We start from the raw sequence: 22,956 nt of genomic DNA on the forward strand, positions 1-22,956 counted from the left end.
TATCACATTTCACATGTTCATTCAAGCGTAAATGTTTAATTTGACACCTTTGAATCATTGAAGCATGTTAATTGGTCATGAACATAACGAAAAAGTTGAGAAAAGATCATTTTCAGTTACCAAAGTGAAGCAGTACTTGCATACGATATTTGAAAATCGCATTTTTTGTTTCCAATAAATGCTCATTGAACCGTGAAACGGTGAATATTGTTGGAGATAGTCTTCCCCAAAATAACTGTCATCATATTCTAGCATTTTTATTGAAAGAAATGAGTAAAAATCCAATTATAGCAAATTTGGACTTGAGTTTATTCAACCGTGAAATTTAGCTAAAAAAGTTGTATCGTCTTTTAGAAAGTACCTTTTACAAGCCTTCTGACTATTTTTCATGATGAGAATGTGGAATTAGTTCCAATAAAATGGAATCAAAGTCATGATATTTTGCTTGTGACTTTTGAAAAGTGATATTTTTGCCTTCTGACGGTGCTCACTGAAGCATGACGTAAGATACGTCCACAACAGAGGGTAGCTTATAAAATTACCTACACGCTCATGTAAAAATATATCAAAACTCGCATTGGTTAGGAAATTATTGATGTTTGTTGGGGGGGGGGACTTCCTTTTTTTGTTGTGTATACATTGAATAACTACTACTCAGTCGACCTCGTCGTTTTTCCCCGTTTTCTGGATGTTCAGTCCATCTCCTTTATAAAATATGCATGGTTATCATATATTTTAACATAAAATTGTTTTGCCTTGTGATTTTAACGTTGCATACAGCATTATATTGAAAATATAATGTAAAAAAGTGAACTATGTGATATTCTCCCATAGAGCCGTGTGTTATAAATCCGCGCTCTTGCCCTCTTTAATTTTTACATGCATGTCACTTGACTTGCAGAAAAATTAATTTTAACAGTCATGATCTATGTAATCATAGTTAAATAATCATGTAAATTGTGGTTATTCATGTGTAGAAAATGTGACAAAATAATATATTAAATTGTTGTCTGTTATCAAATTGAATTGATTGTGCTTTGAATTATTTCAGATGTTATTCCCATTCATAAGAGTGATCATGGTGATGATATGTTTTTTTGTGTGTGTCAAAATCAAATATAATGCTGTGATATTTTAGATTAGGTGATGATGTTTAAGTATAAAGGATTGGAATGTCTGAAAACGTTATTCATGATTAGTTTCCTGATTGTATCATGATCATGGCGTGATTCAAAGTGAATTGGCAATCAGTGATTACCTTGTTCTTAAAGATGGATCCAGTGGTGCTTTAGTGATGTGGAATTGGTTGCTGTAAAAAGGATTGTGATTAGTTTCTCAGTTACATATCTTATCCTGTCTATCTGAGATTAACTCGATTAAATAATGGATTTCTGCTTGTTGCCACTTCAGGGCCATGGTTGATCAGGTGCAGCTAGCTGATGATGTGCTTCTATTTGTGTGTGTGTGTGCGTGTGTGTGTGTGTGTAAAGATACACAACAATCAATGCCAGCAAACATAATTCTGGGAGATGGGGTACCAGCAAACATTTATTTTAGAATAATATTTTTTGTATATTGTGTATATGCTGCAGATGTTTGTTTTCACGACACTGAGCTTATGTGTTGCTGCCCTCTACGTTCGTTGATAGAGATCAGGATCAGTGATATCAAGCTAGCTGAGCTGAGCGCAGCAACTCTTAGACAAGTTTCGAATAGCTTGTAATTTGCTCTCCTTGTCATGGAAGATGGCATTCCGTCAACTTTGTTGGTATGACAATGTTATTATTTATGAATGGGTTATAGATATGTGCTTAATTGTTTATTATGATTACTGTAACGTGATGGATCGGCTAGATCTAGATCATAGAGATATATAGGCTATATACTAAATACGCTACTAATATATCTGTATAATCTATAGGCCTAGATCGACTAAAGACGAACGTATACTGCGTTTCTCTCCCTCTCTCTCTCGCATACGCGTAGTACATAGCTAGCAATATGTGTCAAGCCTATTCACTAGTCGCTCTGGGCCGCCGTCGCTCTGTAGCAATTTTTTTAAATACTATTTTTGCCTTCGCCAGGGTCAGGGTCAACGGAAACGGGTCTGTGGCGATATGCTGAGCGCTAACAAAAGATCTTGCTATGAATTTAATATGAAAAGGCTGCAACAACAATTGCAGTGATATTGAATACCGTATAATATAGCCATGAAGATCGTTAAACATGCCAGGACCAGTATACCTTCCCCTCATGTAGTATCGCATTTTATTTTCCTAGCTATAAGTGTAGCGAGTCATGCAATAATTTTAGGGTTTCTTTTCGATTTTCAATTTTACAATAATTTGAACGTTTGTCTAGAGGCCTTTCTCTTATGTCTGGAAAAAAAACCCGGTGAGTTTAAGCTTAAAAAAACTATAAAAATATCATATTCTTGACAAACGCTATCCTGTCTTTGGTTCACTGTTTGAATATGTTTATTGCTACCATGACACATTATTGACTTCTCCATTGTATGGATGAACCTGATGTTTCATATTCTCCACATCATGCATTCTTTTTTGGATACACTACTTTGGGAGGTGTTGAAAGTAATCTTACATAAACCTATATACTGTTTTCATCAATCTATACACCCATTCGAATAGCATCTGCTACAGTAATTATGTGTATTAGAATCCGAGGGCGAGCACTATCTTAGGCTCTTTTCTGCGATAGCATATAGATCTAATTTCGACTTCAAAACAGTTCAAACTTTCATTTGTTTTTTAAAACCATTTTCAAGCTGATGTTGCAATCTCGTATATCCGTTCGAATTCATTCAACAATCGTAATAATTACTTTACTGTGTTAGAGAAGCTATAGAAAATGGCAATAGCTCGAAGGAAATATCTATTTGACAATCATCGGTATAAATGGTTAAATATAGAAATTTCGATAGAAAGAAAATAAAACGAAAACAACCCCCCAAAAAATATTATTTCTAAGTACAAAGAGTCATTAAGTAGACCTACGCTACAGCCGTCCATCTTCAACAGGAATCAGACTCAAGACAACTCGTACCTTGTTAAATTAAGTTGTATTTAATGTAAACTTGTCAGTCTCAACATGATATTATAACCGTAACATGTTAACTGATCTCAATCTGTCAAAACAGAAGTAAAAAAATCTATGTAAGACCGAGCAGATGACACAGGTTAAATCTGAACCCACGAGAGTTATGCCTAACAGACAATCACTCATTGATTTAATTTGTATAACAGGTTTAAGTGATTACTATGTAATATTTACTGTCATTAAAGGTTAATATAAACCTCTCCAAAGACAAACAAATTTAGCTCGTTCAAACATTTTGATTTTGACACATTAAAAGAAGATAGGAGCAACATTGACTAGAAAGAACTTTATTCATCTGGTCAGGGTGTAGAAAACTTATGGAGTACTTTATAAGTACTCTGTTGGAAATTTGTGATAGACATGCCCAATATCAGCGCGTCTTAAGCAAAGAGGTGTAACATGGATTAATGACTATACTATCTAAATTTAGCACGAGAAAGGGATTACTGTTACTGATTCCGAAAAACCAAATTAATATCTTGGTGGCAAAAATTTCAGCATTTTCGAAAAAGAGTAAACAATTTGAATAAGTTTTGAAAAAATTACTATCAGAATGAATTTTCAGAACAGTGGTAATATTCAGTAGAGAAGTGGACAGTTCTTTTAAACCTTATACCAAAGTAAAACAAGAAAGAAAATAATGATGTCAAACTTACAAAGGGAAATGAACGGATATCTACGATGATCTAAACAGGCTCATCAAATCACATACTTAAGCATTTTCAGAAGGGCAAAAACAGTATTTGACAGTTCATTTCATGGTTGATAACGGGAGATGAACAATGACTGAGACAATTGGTCATGTCTGTTTCATGCCTAATTCAAAGAATATATTGCATTTTTGTTTTCATTGCCTTTTCAGTTAACTTAAGGTACTGAGGTCAAGTTAATTCAATGTAACTTTTTAAAAGAAAAAAAGGGTCAAAATTTTATCAGGTAAAGTTCCTTTTTGAAAAGTGTGATTGACTTGTGGATTCCCCTTTATTTTCAGGTGATTTCACTCACATTTTCTGCATTGATTTCCCTTATCAATCATCGAACAAATTTATTTTTTTATGTTTCTTGTCCTTCTGAACATGCACAAGATTATGATGTGATGAGCTGGATATGATTAGGGGAATGTCCCTGCTCAGATCCTGGATGTAGAAATGGTGGTCAACATGCCAAGGAAAGAAATGCATCACTGCTGCAAACTTGGAATAGGCCAAAATGCACCACCGTTACGTAACAGAGCGTGTATACAAAACCGTTTAAGCGCGACCATTTATATTTTCATACAAATTATATCAATGAACTTTCTACTTATGAACATTTATTTGAAAATGCTACATTTCAGAATTAATTCAGCCTTAAGTCAGAGGGACATTTTTTTGTGGGGGGGGGGGCTGTCAGTTGAGGCATTAATTAAGTATTTTGGTTTTTGGTGTAACTAACTTGCGTTTATGCGATTTGCAATCACCTAATAATCATTTGTAAATTTTGTGATTTATTTCAATTTGTTATAATAAAAACAGAATAAAAAAAACATTATCCTTTCTCGAATGTCAATTTAAATTCAGTGAAATAAAAAGAAATTACGTTTTTTAGGCATTGTCAAAGTAGATGGCACACATTACAAGCTTCTTAAACTGGCGGCTCTTTTTAGTAGAACCACTGGTATATTTATACAATATGACTTGCGAACACGAATTATTCCAAGAGATTGAAAGACGGTAAGAATGACTCTAATACATAAAGGAGGATCATATGATGTCGATGAATTCAGACCGATATCTGTTCTACCTGTGGAGCGTTGTGGCCCAGTGGATTAGTCTTCGGACTTTGAAATAGAGGGTCGTGGGTTCGAATCCCAGCCATGGCGTAATTTCCTTCAGCAAGAAATTTATCCACACTGCTGCACTCAACCCAGGTGAGATGAAGGGTACCCGGTAGGAAGAAATTCCTTTAATGCTTTGAGCGCCTAGGCAGCCCAGCTAATAGTCTAGATCTGGACGTTCGTGGTTATTTGTTTGGAAAACCCTGCACTTATTCACCGCACACATAATATACCCGCCCGACTTTCACCTACCTCCACAAACAAAGTCGGGCGGGTATATTATGTGTGCGGTGAAAGCGTGCAGGGTTTTCCAAACAAATAACCACGAACGTCCAGATCTAGACTACCCAGCTAAAGCCGGGGTAATGATAATAGCAGGGCCCGCTGGGAGAACAGTTTTCGTAACTGAAGCGGCTTCCTGGGTAAATATACCAATATTATTATAATTAGCTGCCTTGTCTACTAGAAAAGACAATCCACAATCAACTTTATGAATACTTGAATGAAAACAAACTGCTAACGAATTCCCAGTCAGGTTTTACCTTTGCATTCTACTACTACATGTCTAACTGAATTTACAGACTATTTGTTTGATATAAATGATCAAGGACGAATCATCGGAGATATTTTCCTCAATTTACGTAACACACAATTTCATTCTTGGAAAAGTTAAGTATTATGGAATTAAGGGTAACGAATATGATTAGATGAAAGCATACTTAACAAACAGGAGACATTTTGTCATAGTTAATAATTGTATCAGTGAAAGTGTAAAAATTAGATCTGGCGTTCCACAGGGATCCATATTGGGTCCATTGATATTTTGTAATTTTATCAATGATATATGTACTATGAATTTGAATGTTAATTCTAAAATGTCTCTTTATACAGATGATACTGCTCTGTCCTGATGTAACTGGCTCAACCGTAACGGTACATGCATTTGCATCCAACCAAAGACAGAAGTCATGACTTTTGGTCATGAGAAAATATTGAAAATGATGCTTTAATGATAAAATATTGAAATGATCTCATAGAAATGTAAATATGATCAAAATACTTGGGTTGTAACACTTGACTCTAGCATGACATGGGGCATCATGCTTAAAATATATCGTACGATAGGTTGTATTAAGAGAATCAAACCATTCCTTCCGCCTTATATTCTAAAGAATTTATATTTTGCCATGATTTCACCTTAATATCGTTGTACATCTTGGGGAAGCTGTGCAATAATAAACACCATTAAGATACATAAACGGCAGAATAAGTATGCCCGAATAATTTTGAATAAGGACTATCTTACTCAGTATTAGTAGTAGTAGTAATAGGTCTAGTAGTATAGTATAGTAGTAGTAGTAGCAGTAGTAGTATGTGCTTGTACTCTCATCAGCCCCTCTAGATCCGCTTCTGTATACGCGCTAAATTAAGCGTAATTTATACAGAAAATCTGCATAAACCATGGACTCAACCGTGGGTTTTCAAAACCACCTTTGTGAATTCGGGCCTTAGTACTCTGAAAGGTCAAGTCAGAGTTCAACACTTTTTTTTCTATTGCTTGTGCGTACGTGTTGTTAATTTTTTTTGCGCGTTGGTATAATGACCCCATTTGTGTCACGGAGTGCGTATTTCAGGACCAGCAGCATAATCTCCCCTCAGTGTTGTATATGATGTCCCTAGTTGTGAATAGAATATTAATAATAATTGTTATAATAATCATAATCATAATACTAATACATGAGAATTGAATAGCGCACTTTGCATCTTGATTAGATGCTCAAGGCTCTTTAGAGCAGAACAACAAAAACTATTTACATATAATATGTACTAGGTCTATGCGTAGCGGGGCAGTATTTTACCCAATGCGGGAAGCATATTGTCCAGTAAGGTTAAAAATAATCAGCAATTACTTTAGAATGGGAATTTTTTTCACACTGGATAAATAAAAATGCCCCAAAGAAATGCCCAATATTGGTTGGAAACATAATTACCCTCATGGAGCATTTTTACCCGAATATTTTAGAGTGTACTACTACCACTACCACTGCTACTACTACACTACTTTTACTACTACTACTGCTGCTGCTACTGCTGCTACTACTACTACTACTACTACTACTACTACAACTACTGTTACTACTTCTACTACTACTACAGCTACTACTACTACTGCAACTACTACTATTACTACTATTACTTTACTACTACTGCTGCTGCTGCTGCTATAGTAGTAGTACTAGTAGCAGTAGTAGAAGGAGGAGGGGGAGTAGTTCCCTATCAAATGGAGTTGCATTTAATGTAGTCTCCACAGGACTTTAAAATACAGGTAACTAAAATAATGCTAATGATACGCCAATGTTAGTAGTAACAGTAGTAGTAGCCTGGTAGTAGCAGCAGCAATAGTAGTAGTAGAAGAAGTAAAAGTAGAAGTAGTATAGTAGTAGAAGTAGTAATAGTAGTAGAAGACGGTTAACAGTATATAATTTTTATCATTAACAGAAATAAAAATCAGTTGGAAGAGGAAACATGTCTACCTGGAGTGAGAAAGCAAAAGGTTTGCGAGACACCAAAGATGTGGATGAACTTGAGAAAAAATACGACGAAATATGCGAGTACTACGATGAGGTAAAACAGAATTATGAGTATCTTTTTGTATTTGTCGTAATAAAAACTGCTGGACCATAGACGCCATGTATGATGAGTAAACATAGAAATTTGGGAAGCGGAAACCCATCGGCAATCCTCATCGGATATCGAGCATGTCGTTTTTGCTTTTCATTAAAAAACCCCCACATTTTTCTAGGGTGGGCTCCCATGCCTTCCAATCTTGCTGCACGGGATAAAAGGGATCGAGGGGGTGGGGGAAGGGTGTTCCATTCAAATTCAAATTTATTTATTTCACTTCCATCAAACAAAAACAAATTGTATACCATATATAAACATAAGTATTTGTATCCGTTGCAATGCAATAATGCATATGTTGTGAAAAAAAAACACTTGGGACAATTTTGGCAACACATTGGAGGTTTCAAATAAGTATACTATTTTTCAATAGAAATTAAATTAAGATGGAAATGGAGGGACCCAGTAAAAAGCAATGCTTGTACAATGTGGGCCCCTTAAAAATGATGGCTTGACAGAGATGATGAATTAGATTTAAATTGAGGGTACATTATAAGATTTTAATAGAGATAATTGAATTTAGTCTTAAAAGAGTTCAAAGATTTTGCAGTTGTTATAAATGTGTGCAGAGCCAGCAAAGTTCTTAAAAGTGGTATTATGGAATTCACCCAATTGCCTTGTTGGATAGTTATGAATGGATTGATTTTTTGGAAACATTGAATTGTTCCATTCTTAATATCGATTACATGAAGCCCGATAACAATCGGAGGTCTGCATTGTAACATTATTCTCTTTTACAATTCTTCAATTTGGAGCAAAGTAATTTGAGTCAAATATTAAAACATTGATGCTGCGGGGGGGGGGGGGGTATCCACTGGTTAGTTATGGAGTCCCTAGCCATAAATACAAAACAAGAAAAAAAAGAAGCATGGAATAATTGTGAAGCTCTGCTCTTATCGTGTTCGTCAAATGTTGATAAAAGGCCGAAGTCGACCCAAAGGTACAGGAATCGAAGTATATGAAGACTTGGCATCAAAGAACTTTGATCTTCAACATGCAACACAGACTTGTAATAAAGTTCAAGCTGCACGGTCATCCGATGGCCATATATTTGCGCCGACTACAAAGAGTAATGGCAGTACAGCCAAGCACTTCATACATTGTAAAGAAGATTTGCTGAAATTATAATCTACGTCATGTATCAAGGGTCAGTGCAATTTACAAACTGTCTTCATCTAGTAAGAAAAACTGTTCAGATGGCATATTCACCATAATGTTTCAACCTATAATAACTTATTGTATTGTTCTTAACTTCATACATCTATCTTGGATTTCAATTTTTTTTGTAACTAATTACTTTCGTATCTAGATTTGCATTCACAATCCCCCATTTTTTCATTGTGTTTTGCCGTATTTAATGCATCTTTATTATTCAGTTTACTTGACAGGCAATTCAATGTCTATTTCTGTACGAACTGTTATTATAGGTCACAGCTTTTTTGTGAGCCAGGCAAGGTTGAGCTTTATACAATTAGCTATGTATATTCGTGATGGACGATGTCCCTATTAAATGCTTAGATTAATCATATTATGAATTAAAAGATTCACCTTTGTGCAATACTTCATCTTTTATGCATTGTAACATGAGAAGTCTTAAGAAGAATATTGATTAACTCCATGTGTATCGAATATAAATACTAATTTCTCTGTTTTAGGGATAAGCGAAACATGGTTGAAAGATAATGAAAATTTATTACCAGTGTTCAGCGTAAATGGTTATGATGTTGTGAACAAAGGAAGAAAGGATCGAACCGGTGGTGGTCTTGGTTTTTTCATGAAATATACATTGAATTATAAAATACGTACTGACTTAAATTTATTTGTTAACGAAGTTGAAACAATATTTATTGAACTGAAGTTTAATAGGCATAATGTTATTGTGGGCATTATTTATACACCACCATCTCAGTCAGTACGTTCTTTTAAAGAATATTGAACCAATGCTTTTTTTTTTCAAATTGTTTATGAAAACAAATCCTGTTACATAATGGGAGATTTTAACATTGATCATTTTTTTACACAATTCGGTACAGTCATCTGAACTTCTACAATTTATGAGTTCATATGCATTTACACCTGTTATTAGTAAACCCACCAGAGTCACGATCGAAACTTTTACTTTGTTAGACAATATTTTTGTAAATGATTTTAAAAATATCTCTTTATCTGGTATTATAACATACCCGATAAGTGATAACATGCCCATATTTAGTTATACACTGTCTGATATTGATTCACCAGGGAAAAAAGTCATATCACTCATCACCAAGGATTTGAGTTATTAATGAAGACAACATTTTATCATTTTGTTCTTCATTGCAGGACATCAATTGGAATACCGTACTTGTTGATTCTTCTTACAATTTTGATGTAAATAATATGTATGATATATTTATGAATGTATTCAGTAGATACACATTTTCCTAAGCTTGAATATAGAGAAAACACAATAAAAAGGAGCCCCTGGTATAATAAATCACTGAAAACGCTTTGACGCAAAAAAGAATTTCATTTACCACAAGTTTATTAAAAATACAACATCATACAGAGAATTTGTTTATAAAAAGCAACGGATTATTGTAAATTCTGCTGTTAGAAAAGCTAAGAGAGATTGAAAGAAAGTTTGGTTCCGTTAAAAACGATTTAAAGGGAACTTGGGAGGTAATTAATAATGTTTTGAAAAACAAAAAGAAATCTGACTTTCCATCTCTGGTGGTTGACAATACATGTTTAACAGAACCTTGTGATATTTTGTTGCATTTTAATCAATATTTTGTTCCTAATGGAGATAGTAGTCTTGATACCATACGTCTTTTTAACAAGAATCCGTCAGACTTTTTAACTACTGTTTACCCACATTCATTTTTTTGTATACAGCCATATCTGAAGCTAATGTTATAAATGCTGTATTTGGATTAAAAGATTGCAAGAGCCCAGGGCATGATGAAATTGATAGCAGAGTTTTAAAAATAGCTTCAGTCCTGTCACATATATTCAATATTTCTATTGAAACTGGATGCTTTCCAGAATCTTTGAAAACAACCAAAGTCTTGCCTTTATTTAAAAAAAGGAGACAAACATTTGTGTACAAACTATCGTCCAGTTTCACTTTTATCTATTTTCTCAAAGGTATTTGAAAAACAAGTTTATAACAAACTAATGTCCTTCTTAAATAAACATAATATATTATACAAAAAAAACTTGGATTTCGATACGGACATTCTACATGCATGGCTCTGTTGGAATTTATTGAAAATCTCAATACAGCATTTGAAAAAAAAATATTGGGTTGGGTATATTTCTGGACTTGTCAAAAGATTTGACTCAATAAATCACAAAATTCTATTATATAAACTTCATCATTATGGTATAAGAAGTACTTTTTTTAGAATGGTTTAAGAGTTTTTTGAGTAACAGACAACAGTTTGTATCCATCAGTGGTATAAATTCACAATTACTGCAAATAAAAACAGGCGTGCCGCAAGGTTCAATCCTCGGCCCCTTGTTATATATTAATGATGTCCAATATGTTAGTCACCAGCTGTGCCCTATTATTTTTGCAGATGATACAAGTTTTTTTGTCAGGTAAAAGTGTTGTCGATTTAAATTATATCCTGAATGTAGAAATACCTAGGATCGAAGAGTGGTTTCTTGTAAATAAGTTGGTTATTAACTCTTCTAAGACAAATTATATGATATTCAAAACAAAAAATTGAAACTTTTGAACAATCTTAGTGATATCTACTTGAACGATAAAAGCATATTATAAGATTCTACAATTAGTTTTCTTGGAATCACTCTATAGATGAAAACCTGTCATGGTCTTCTCATGTAAATGTAATTTTACAAAGATATCTTATGCTATTGGTGTTATATTTGGATTAAGACATTTCATACCACGTGAAATACTATTATACATTCATAATGCAACAATTTTACCACATTTAACTTACTGCACAATGACTGTGCTCAAACACATTTAAATAGAGTCTTTGTCTTGCAGAAGAGAGCATTACGAGCAATTAATAACTCCAACCCTAGAACACCATCTGGACCTTTGTTGAATTTACAATTTACAAATAGCATATTTTATGTACATGTTTGAGCACTAGTTGCCTCCTCCTATATTCACAAAATACTTTAGATTGACTGCAAATTAATGTCCATTCATATTCAACAAGACAATCCAGTTATTCCTTTGTTGAATTATGAATCTTCTATAAATTCTGTAAAATATGCTGGGGTTATTTTGTAACAAAATACCTAAATAAATAAAAAGATGCCTATCTCTTGCCTGCTACAAAAACAGATATAAAAATTCCTTATTGTTGACTATGAATAAATATGAAAGTTATAATTATAAGTTATAATTGCCTTACTACCCACCCATATACTATACATTCTCTCTCTCTATCTTCCAAGATTATCATAAATTTATTATGGTCTCGGGAGCCCAGCCTTAGAAAGGCCACTGCCTATGCTGACTCCCTCATATTCTCATTTATTCTGTTATTCTACTTTCGTATCTTTAGTTGTATATAGTGTATTTTTTTATTTGTATGTTGTATGTTTTTAATGAGAATTTGGAATAAATAAATGAAATGAAAAAATATTGCCTGAAATGTGAATTAAATTTATTGCAACGTTATTTCCCGGCTTTATTCTCTTCAAAACAAAAATTATAAAACATACAAAACTTGAAGATCATTGAGGTACGAATGAACTTTTGATTTTAGAGGATAGATTTGCCATTTCAAAGACAACATTCTCTCATCTCCGTTTTCGTCTTTTGACTTCTTTTATTTTGATTTTGCTTCTTTCCTCAGGGAATGCATGATCCACAGTACTTATACAACGCTCCCTATGAAACAGCCAGGGCGGTCATCCAGCTTGAGCCGAATCGAAATGTCAAGATACTTGATGTTGGATGCGGTACAGGACTTGTTGGGGAAGAGGTGACTATTTCTATAAACAGACCCTGTCTTACATTTCTCGAGAAAAAGGAGTAAATCATGATATTCGTTTCTTAGACCTCTTTAAAGTTCGTTCTTCACTACACAAAGCTAGCTAAATAAGCTTTATATGAGAAGTTTCAGCGGGACAAGTTTTGATCCAAATAATTGGCGGTTATTGGATATGTTATTTCGGTGGTTCTTTGCTTAGGGCCCTGAAAACTACATCTTAACAGGGGTGCTGGTTCAATTTTTACAATCAGAACAACGAAAAAAACAAGGTTTGCCTACAAACTGAAGGTGATTGTGGTCCAGGGAAAATTTGTCAATGAAAAAACGGATTTTTGCTACAAAAGAAAGGTGACTTGGGTTAAATTTCTGCTATTTAGCATACATACTAGATTTCCAGGGATTGTTGGCTGTGTACGCAGCACCTCCGTCCAAGGGAAATCTTGGGTGGTATTTCGGCACCCCTGCTTCCCAGGGCAAATGTCTTTGCTGTTTCTTTATCTTTCACTGTTAGATGAATTTCCACTTTAAAAGTATCATAGGCCCATGATTGTTGACCTTACAATGACGGGTCGTTCTGTCCTATACAACCTATATTTTTTTATAACTTCGTATTCATTTTGTGAGTATTATTTCTCTCTCTTTTATTTTATTTATCTTTTCTCATTTGATTACATATGTCTGTATTTGTATTTGTTATTGGTTTTGTTATCTATTTTTTGAGGGGCCCACATTGTACAAGCATTGCTTTTTAGTGGGTCCCTCCATTTCCATCTTGATTTAATTTCTATTGAAAAATAGTATACTTATTTAAAACCTCCAAATTGTGTAAGTGTTTTTCACAACATATATATTATTATTTTTGTTTCTTTGCAACGGATACAAATACCTATGTTTATACACTACTCAAAAAAAGTTAAGGACCACTTTTTAAAACGTCTATAATTTTTTTTATACAAGGTGGTTTATTTCTGGAAATACCTCAGTACAACTGTCCTGAATGTCCTTAAACACGCTGTAATCAATTTCACGCATGGGTGGTTTCAGTTGTTGCACACTGTCGCTCTCATCACTGCACATCCTGAAAAGTGGGTTCACAGGGGTATCAACTATCGACATGAAGAGGAAAAAACGAATGTCTGAGTGTCTTTCAGGCAGCCTAGTATCGCGTATGACCTCCTGCAGCAATAACGGCTTCACAGCGCTGTCTCATGGAGCTAATGAGGTGATTAATGTCTCTGACGACCAGTGCATCCCATGCAGCCTCCAGAGCCACACCCAGCTGCTGCAGTCCAAGTGGATGGGCTTTGAGCTGCTGGATACTTCTCCCCATCATGTCCCAGACGTGCTCTATCGCGTTCAAGTCCGGGGACCTCGCTGGCCACTCCATACGCTCAATTCCATGGCCCTCAAGGAACTCGGTCACCACCCTAGCTCACTGGGGACGGGCATTGTCATCCATCAAAATGAAGTTTTCACCCACATTTTCAGCAAATGGCACCACAATAGGTTCGAGGACTTCATCCCTGTACCTCACTCCTGTCATTGCTCTCCCTGGGACCACGTAGAGACGAGTACGGTTGTCATAGGTGATGCCTCCCCACACCATGATGCTGCCTCCCCCATAACGGTCATGTTCTGCAATACAGGGGTCAGCAAATCTCTCTCCTGGTCGCCTCCAGACTCTCAAACCTCCATCATTGTGGTCAAGGGAAAATCTGCTCTCATCTGTGAACAGAACTCTACGCCATTGCTGTCTGGTCCATCTGACATGCTGCCGAGCCCAGTTGAGACGAATTCTTCTGTGAGCAGGGGTGAGTGGGACACACTGAGCTGGCCGTCTGGCATTTAAATTTGCTCTGTGAAGTAGGTTACGGATTGTTTGAGTGGAAACAATCACTCCAGTTGCTGCAGTGAAGTCATTATTGAGGCGGCGTGCACTGTGAAAGCGGTTGCGGAGACTGAGATTCGTCAAGTAGCGATCATCTCTAGGGGTTGTTGAAACTGGTCGGCCACTACGGGGTCTCTCAGAGTATAGCCCTGTCTCTCGGTGTCTTTCACTTGCTCTGCTAATGACACTGTGTGACACGCCCATCACTCTGGCTACTCTTCGCTGACTGAGGCCAGCTTCGAGCATCCCTAGGGCTCTGGCTACATCTGTTTGACTTAGGTGGTGTCTTGGCATTGCCGTTGTAGGCAAGTTGTTGATTTTAAAGACAGTAATTGCTTTGGAAGCCACTTTTATACGGGCCCACTGCAATGATGTGAGAAACATCGTGAAAGAACTGCATGTTTGAAATTGATTTCATTGTGTTTGAGGATATTCAGGACACCTGTATCCTGGCATTACTGTTGTCAGCAATTTGTTGATTGTAAAGACTAAAGACAAAAAATGCTATTGAATCCACTTTTGTACCACTTCACAATGGGCCCGATTTGCAGGATATGCAATGATGTGAGAGACATCATGCAACAACTGAAACCAAATTGATTACAGTGTGTTTGATGGCATTCAGGACAGCTGTATCTTTGCATTGCTGTTGTCAGGAAGTTGTTGATTGTAGAAACACCTTGTATATAAAAAAAAATTACATACGTTTTAAAAGTGGTCCTTAACTTTTTTTGAGTAGTGTATATAGTATACAATTTGTTTTTGTTTGATGGAAGTGAAATAAATAAAATTGAATTGAATTGAATTGAATTACTTTCTTTCGGTCATGTTAGCGGTAAAAGGTGACAGAAGAGGGATTAATATCAGTCCAAGAAAAGGGATTAATATCAGTCCAAGAAAATTGTAAAGTCTTGTTAAGGTTAATATAAAGAACATGTACTCCGTCTACTTAATAATATTTGTCTATTGACGTGGTCATAAATTATGTTTCAGATAGTATGGTATTTTTTAAGATTTATTTCTTTGACGTGTATTTCTTCGTAATATATAGATACTTCCACCCAAGAAAAAAAGTTGATTTGAATTAATAGAGAAAATGAAACAAGCATGACACCGAAACTTTCATCAAAATCGGATGTAAAGTAAAAAAGTAATGGCATTTTAAAGTTCATCGATCTTAGTTTTCACAAAACAGTTACATGCATAACTCATTTACATGCAAATTAGGGAGTCAATGTCCCTCACTCACTAATCATTTTGATTTTTATTGTTTGAATTATATTATAATATTGATATTTTACAAATTTGACAATAATTACCAAATTGACTGAATTACAAAATGTTAAAACAATTGTAATACCACATATTCAAGGAGGAATGAAACTTTGTTTCACATGAAAATGAGTTATAGTATTTCATAATACAAAAGAAATAATGAATGGGTGAGGACATCAGTCCCTTGACTTACCGACCAGGATGTGCAATGCAAAAAGCTGTTTTAAGAAATTAAGCAAAACTAAAAAAAAAATGTCAAACATTTCTTATTTTACAACCGATTTTGATGATATTTTCAGTGCCTATGCATGTTGATTTTTCCCCATTTTATTCGAATGTACTTTTGTGGCTCATATTTGAGCGATTTTCTCTTCAACTGAACACGATGATGTGCATGGGATTCTTTCTTTCTCCAAAATCTACATAAATGTACTTTTTGTTTACCTTTGAGATAAAAACCGGCTAATCCTTACAAACTATTATCTATCTATCTTTCTTTTTCTCTTTCTTTCTTTTTTCTTTCATTCGTTCTTTCTTGATTCATTTATAATGTAAATATCATTATCTATACTAATTTATCCAAAGCGTACATTGGTCTATTTCCCCCATTTGCCTGCACACGCTCTTCTCTTTCCTTTGCCTGTATACATGCAATTCATGATTAAGGATACGCTGATCCATCTTTTTCCTTCCTTTTGTTTCATAGCTATTCAAAGAAGGATACACGAACGTCCACGGAGTGGACATGTCTGCTGGTATGCTGAAAATTTGCGAGAAGAAGAATGTCTTCTCGAAGCTGGTTCGGGCTAAGTTTGATCCAAGCGAACCTCTAGAGTACGTTGATGGTAAGCATATTAATAATGCTATAAATTTGATATATATATTGTGAAACTTCTTCACTGAATATACACTCAACTGCGCAAAACAATGATACTATTACCTAGGCAAAATGGCATTCGAGGATTTTTCCATATACCGCATTTACCTCACATGGGGTTGAGTGCAGCACAATGTGAGTAGATTTCTCCCTGATGGAAAACACGCCATGGCTAGTAATCGAACCCACGTCCTTCGGATTCAAAGACCTATAGCAAGGTAAATAGGTAAAGTAGACAGATTCGGATTTCTGTCCAGTATCCAACTGCATGGTCAGGGTCGGATGGATTTTTCTGCATGTCTGCTTCCTGTCAAATCCCTTTGGTAAACAATTTATCGGAAAAAGATGCATTTTCTCTCTTGCTCTAGTTTCTATACGTCAACTCTTGCCTACACACAGCTCTCAAGAGAGTCGACATATGATCTTCCCCTTCCCCTTTTTTCTTCTCGATTATGGAGATTAAAATATTTTTTATTTAAATTCTTATTTTAAAAGGATTAATAACATTTTGGTGCAATACTTGCGAAGCATATTATTCAAAACTGTCAAAAATTAATAGGAATGCACACTGTACGTGTGCACCGCTGGGGGTACTCGTATAGGGACAAGCCTGTGCACCCCTAGGGATGTACAAAGGGACGAAATTCTGACTGTGTAGTGCATAGGAATCTATATCATAATGCAACATCTATACACTCTAAAAAATGAAGTGCTAATTCAGCTCTTAAAGAGCGTGCATAGTGACTGCACTTCGGAGTGCTGATTTTTCTCGTTCAAATTTGAACTGGACAAATCAGCACTCCGAAGTGTAGTCACTATACACGCTCTTTAAAAGCTGAATTAGCACTTCATTTTTTAGAGTGTAGATGTAGAATGCCATGTTATCTGCCAATATGAGTGCGTTAAAAATGTAGGCTTTGCGATTCACAAAGTTGAATTCTCATTTTTTTTCCCATCAGGTTATTTTGATGTCGTTATGTCCTGTGGAACGTTCGTCCCCGGTGCGCATTTGAACCAGACATGTCTCCCAGAGATATTTCGCCTCCTAAAACCCGGTAAGGTCGATGAATGTATGTATCAAGGGCCTAATCGAAATGCAATTCTTTTAACACACATACAAAAAACACCAAAAAAATGAAAGTGCTTGCAACAACTTCAGGTTATCAACGGAGAGCTTACTATTCATAAATAATATCTGTTAGAATGGAGATGCGTGGGTGGAATTCAATAAAATTTAACGTAGTTTGCATTTCACAATAACCCCCCCCCTGCTACTGTGAGCACTTCACATCGTAACTTTAGCTAGAATATTCGAAGATTTCCCAATGCCCAGTGGTTTTAGTAACACATTCGATTTGCCGGTAATTTACTGATACTGGTTGTTTGTGTGTTTTATTTTTCACCATGCACAACAAAATAGAAATAGAATATGTTACATTGATAATAATAATAATAATAAGCATAAAAATATTATTTTTGAAGTACAGAGTCCCTTAAATAACATCGTAGGTATTAAGTAAGTAGTTTAACAAAAACGTGACTTTAGGTAACATGATTAACAAAGAGTATTGGAAAGTGAAAATGCCACTCTAAAAAATGAAGTACTAATTCAGCTCTTAAAGAGCGCGTATAGTGACTGCACTTCGGAGTGCTGATTTTTCTCGTTCAAATTTGAACTAGACAAAACAGCACTCCGAAGTGCAGTCACTATACACGCTCTTTAATAGCTGAAATAGCACTTCATTTTTTACAGTGTAGGTTCGAATAAATAGATTGAGATCCAGAATGTAAAAATATGCTGGATCACTGGTTTGAAGAGTATATTCACAATTGCTTCGTAAAGTATTGCTACATTTAATCTAAATTCATCGATTTTGAAACTGAAAGCAAGTGCTGCACCACATATTGTCACACCTGCTTTGTGCAAAATATGAGACCACAAATTATCGCCCCATTTCATTAACACTTAACAAACAAACAAAATAGGTCATGTAGAGTTGCAAATGCAATTAGACCATTTGGCTATTAGACGAATTGTCAATTAGAGCAAATGAGAATTAGATCAAGTATCCAAGTATATGTTACACCAATTGCAAATTAGACCAAATTATTAGTAGACAAAATGGGTTAAAGTGATTGGTTAACATTGGTTTGACTTTTAAAAAATCTGAGCTAGAAGGTCACACCTGTCACCTGTGTCTGTGATATCTTACAAGAATGAAGCCCAGAAAAAATTGCGTTCAAAAATAATAATCTAGTGCTTCAAAAATTGAAATATAAAGTGTCCGGAAACACCATCTTAATTTCATCACAAACACTTATGTGTACTATTTAGGCGTCTATCAGACGCCTATTTACAAAATCGGGTTTGCCTTGTAGTTTTAGCTTTTCATTCTCAATAATGCACACATGTTTCATCTTGGTTTGAGAATTTTTTTGAATTGGCTGCTCACAAAGTTAAACAATACCTTTAAGCCGATGTGTTATCAGACAAACTGAGAACTAGTCCCAGTGTTTTTAGACCACGTAGATAAAAAACCTAATTTTCCACGGGCTCTGCTGCTGTTCTATTAGCCTCACCGAAGTTAAATTGCCAGTTGGTCTAATCCCAATTTGACTAATGGCCGTTAAGCCTCATCCGATATCCTATACATGGTCTTATTCCATTTCGTCTACAACCAGTTTATCTTTTGGTCTAATTGTCATTTTGCCTATGTACCATTCCGTGTAATATCCATTTGGTCTAATTTCTATTTGGTCTAGTATCTATCTATCTGTGGAGCGTTGTGGCCCAGTGGATAAGTCTTCTGACTTTGAAACAGAGGGTCGTGGGTTCGAATCCCAGCCATGGCGTAATTTCCTTCAGCAAGAAATTTATCCACATTGTGCTGCACTCGACCCAGGTGTGGTGAATGGGTACCCGGCAGGATTAATTCCTTGAATGCATGAGCGCTGAGAGGCAGCTTGAGCTAAAGCCGGGGTAATGATAATAATAACAACGCGCCTCGGAATAGAATATTTCTAGATAGATGGCGCTATATAAATGCCTATTATTATTATTATTATTAACACCATTTGGTCAATTCCTGTAACAGACTGGAAATAATTATTTGGGATTTAGACCAAAAGGTGATTAGACCATTTGGCAATTCGACGATTCGGCAATGATACCGACCAATTATATTCTATCAACTCTTATAAATTACACTGAGTGGAAGTTACTAGATTACTACCACGAATGGGTTTCGCTCGTATGATACTAGACGATCAGAGAGTTTGACCAACTGCTACTGCAAGACCAAGTTGATATAACTCCTAAAAACTAATGATGATAAACACTGATTATAATACGCACCAATACATGCACACCCTCACACACACCAACACAAAACTTAGCCTGACACAAAGCACATAACTTTACCGCAAACAACGACGCATACCCCGACACACACACTACACAGACTGGTGGTTGAAAACAATTTGGGTATGGGGCGACAATTTGTGGTCTAGTTTTCTTATTTTGCCGACACAAATTGGCACATTATGCTGAAGAATTTGAGACCGGCACCTGCATCACAAATTGTCACGAGGCGAAAATTTGTGCAGGGGTGACAATTTTGTGGGTTCAAAGTTTGCACAAATTGTCGCGGGGCGACAGTTATTTGTGGTGCAACAAACAAGTTTTATACACTTTGGCTAATAGAAGATAATTTTACTGTCGACAATCGTAATCTCCAACCTCATGATAATTTGTCACATTTTAGATTGTAAATGATTGACGATCACGAAAGTGTTAAAAATGACCCAACTATAATGATTTTTTTTTCTAGATCTATCTTGCTACTGGTATATCATTGGTTTATTTCCAATTCGTTTAATTGCTGATGTGGTTTACGGTACACCATGTGGGGTGTTATAGAAACAGTGGATAGAAGAAGAGAGGAGGTGGATAGGCGAGAAAGTGCAGATTTAAGAGTAGAGTATTCTTTCTTGAAAATAGTCCTGAAAACTGTAAACCAGAAGGAATGTTGAGTGAGAACAGCTTGAGTAGTAGAGCTGATGAGGAGATGCTGGCTTGAGTCGGCGAGTAGAGATGATGAGTAGTAGAGAGACTCGACGTTTAGGACAGGTTGACTGTCCGTCTTCAGGAGTGGAAAAAACGAAAAAAATTTGTTTAATGTAAATTCGTCAATTTGTCAACTCGTCTACTCACCACATGGTTTACCCTAACTACATGGACTGCATTCAGTCTTAGGCAATTCCGCCTAATAACCAGTTGGTACAATAGCCATTTAGTCCATATCCCATTTGGTCTAATTGTTAAATTAGATTGTTAAATGTTAAATTGTGCAAAATGAATGAAAATGAAATGGATATTAGACCAACTGGTTATGAGCCGAAATGGTCATAGACGAAATGGTGATTAGACGAAGTGATGATTGGAACAAATGTTTGTTAGACGAACTGTTGGACGAAATAGCATTAGACTAAATGAAAGTAGACCATGTGGTGAGTGGACGAGTTGTCAGTAGACGAATTGGCAATTTACCGTATCATTGATCATCAGAAACAGCATTAGCTAAAGAAAATGATACATTAAACGAAGTTGTTTTTTCACTTCCTCATATCTTTTCTGCATTTACATGCATTAGGTGGATACATGGTGATTGCGACTCGACAGAAGGCTTTTGAAGAAGAGCTTGGAGGCCTTAAACTTAAAAGTACCTTACCACGTTTTGTCGAAGAGGGCGTTCTGGCGAAACTGTCGCACGATGTGATAAGATACACGACAGAAATTAACATCGACATTCCTGGCGTCATATTGTCATACATTTTACTACCAACACAAAAAGAGCAAAATACCGAATGACCGCTGGCAAGGGAAAGGTTTCATTAAATATTTTTGTACAATGTTATTAAATAGATAATACATAAATAGTGCATATGATCACAATAGTGCTGAATGATACTTTATATTGTGGAAAGCTCGTATTTGGTATTAAGCCGAATTACTAGTATATCTACATCCGATCACTACACATTAAATATAGATTGAAAATTATCACATGTTATCAACACAATATCCTATTATTATATGTGCACATATAAAAACTTTCAGTGAATATGTATAACGAATTCCAAAACAACGAAGATTCAAGGCTATTCTATAAAGTAAAAAAAATGTCAACTGTAGGTCTACATGTAGTTGTGTTGTCTGAAGTATGAACATGGGCCTACAAGAGGTCATCATAAAAATGGATTATCCTAAGATCAGTCAATGAAAAACGTAAGAAATCTTCTTATATAAGAATGAGAAAACGCTCAGTAATAAATTAGTTAATGCACGCAGTGTCTACTGCTTTGAGAATGGACTGGATAAGTATTGGAGATGTAAACCAGTAAAGTTCAAGTTTGAAAAGTAAAACCGAGTGGCCTCTACTGTTATCTTGGTGCTTACGTGTGTGGGGGAGATCGAGATGGGAGCGTAGTGGTGTAGCAGTTTCGACCCTCGCCTTTGGCGAAGTGATAATCCACGCATGGTCTCTCCCACCCAGGACAATTGGGTAGGGTCGGTGTAAAAATGGCAGAGGTAAAAAGGACAGAGGTAAAAATGGCAGAGGTAAAAATGGCAGAGGTAGAAATGGCAAAGGTAAAAATGGCAGGTAAAATTTTTACCTCTGTCATTTTACCTCTGCCATTTTTACCTCTGCCATTATTACCTCTGCCATTTTTACCTCTGCCATTTTTACCTGGCACCAATTGGGTACGGGGGGGGGGGGGGGCGTCATTGTCTCTGGTTTAGCAGGTGTGCCCCTAAAACAGGCCTCGAAAAAAAGCTATGAATCCAGTGACCGGGTAGTAATTATTGTGAAGCGGTTTGAGCAGTCATTGATTGGTATCGTGCTATATAAAATGTAAAATATCATTTATTAGAGGTGATTTGTTGTGTGGGTGTGTCTGTGTGTGCAATAGGATATGTGTAAATAGGTAAATTTTCCGCGTGTGCAGAAGTTACGACTTCTTTAAAAATTTGCGCAACTAACATTTTACTACCTTCTGAAAATTGTCTTGTTATCAGTCATGCATGTTTGAAAACAGTACCAGAAACTGAAGAAAGGATAACTCTTATCAGGGCGTATCAAATCAGTAAAAAATTGTTATACTTTATGCAATATGACTTCATGACTCATTATGTATTAGGGCGATTCCACTCTAGAACTTCAAAAATATCATTAATTTCAACATGCTTTCAATAAGTCATAAGTAATGTAATATTTTACTATGATACCTATATTTTATGAAAATTGTGAGTTTTAACCAAACGTGAAGACAGATA

General features: G+C 35.7%; 1 protein-coding gene across 2 annotated transcripts; it reads left to right on the top strand.

Annotated features, from left to right (window-relative positions):
• Window positions 1-1,695: 1,695 nt before the first annotated feature.
• On the top strand, window positions 1,696-22,201 carry LOC121422943 (methyltransferase-like protein 27). 2 transcript variants are annotated; one of them, XM_041618184.1, is made up of 7 exons: window positions 1,697-1,768; window positions 5,825-5,866; window positions 7,433-7,558; window positions 12,442-12,570; window positions 16,449-16,587; window positions 17,579-17,674; window positions 21,272-22,201. In XM_041618184.1, the coding sequence occupies exons 3-7, from the start codon at window positions 7,460-7,462 to the stop codon at window positions 21,487-21,489; spliced, it is 681 nt and encodes a 226-aa protein (XP_041474118.1). In that variant the 5' UTR covers window positions 1,697-1,768; window positions 5,825-5,866; window positions 7,433-7,459; the 3' UTR covers window positions 21,490-22,201. The 2 variants fall into 2 exon arrangements, with proteins under 2 accessions (XP_041474119.1, XP_041474118.1); XM_041618185.1 differs by lacking the exon at window positions 5,825-5,866 and having other exon boundaries at window positions 1,696-1,768.
• Window positions 22,202-22,956: the final 755 nt, after the last annotated feature.

The sequence above is a fragment of the Lytechinus variegatus genome, chromosome 10 (assembly GCF_018143015.1).
Source record: "Lytechinus variegatus isolate NC3 chromosome 10, Lvar_3.0, whole genome shotgun sequence".
Lineage (NCBI taxonomy): Eukaryota > Metazoa > Echinodermata > Echinoidea > Temnopleuroida > Toxopneustidae > Lytechinus > Lytechinus variegatus.

Excerpts from the sequence above, each read along its gene's own strand:
- LOC121422943 (XM_041618185.1), top strand. The coding sequence starts at position 7,460 with ATGTCTACCTGGAGTGAGAAAGCAAAAGGTTTGCGAGACACCAAAGAT. Across the intron at positions 12,571-16,448 it reads CAGGACTTGTTGGGGAAGAG|CTATTCAAAGAAGGATACAC; the intron begins GTGACTATTTCT and ends TTTGTTTCATAG. Across the intron at positions 17,675-21,271 it reads ATTTCGCCTCCTAAAACCCG|GTGGATACATGGTGATTGCG; the intron begins GTAAGGTCGATG and ends TACATGCATTAG.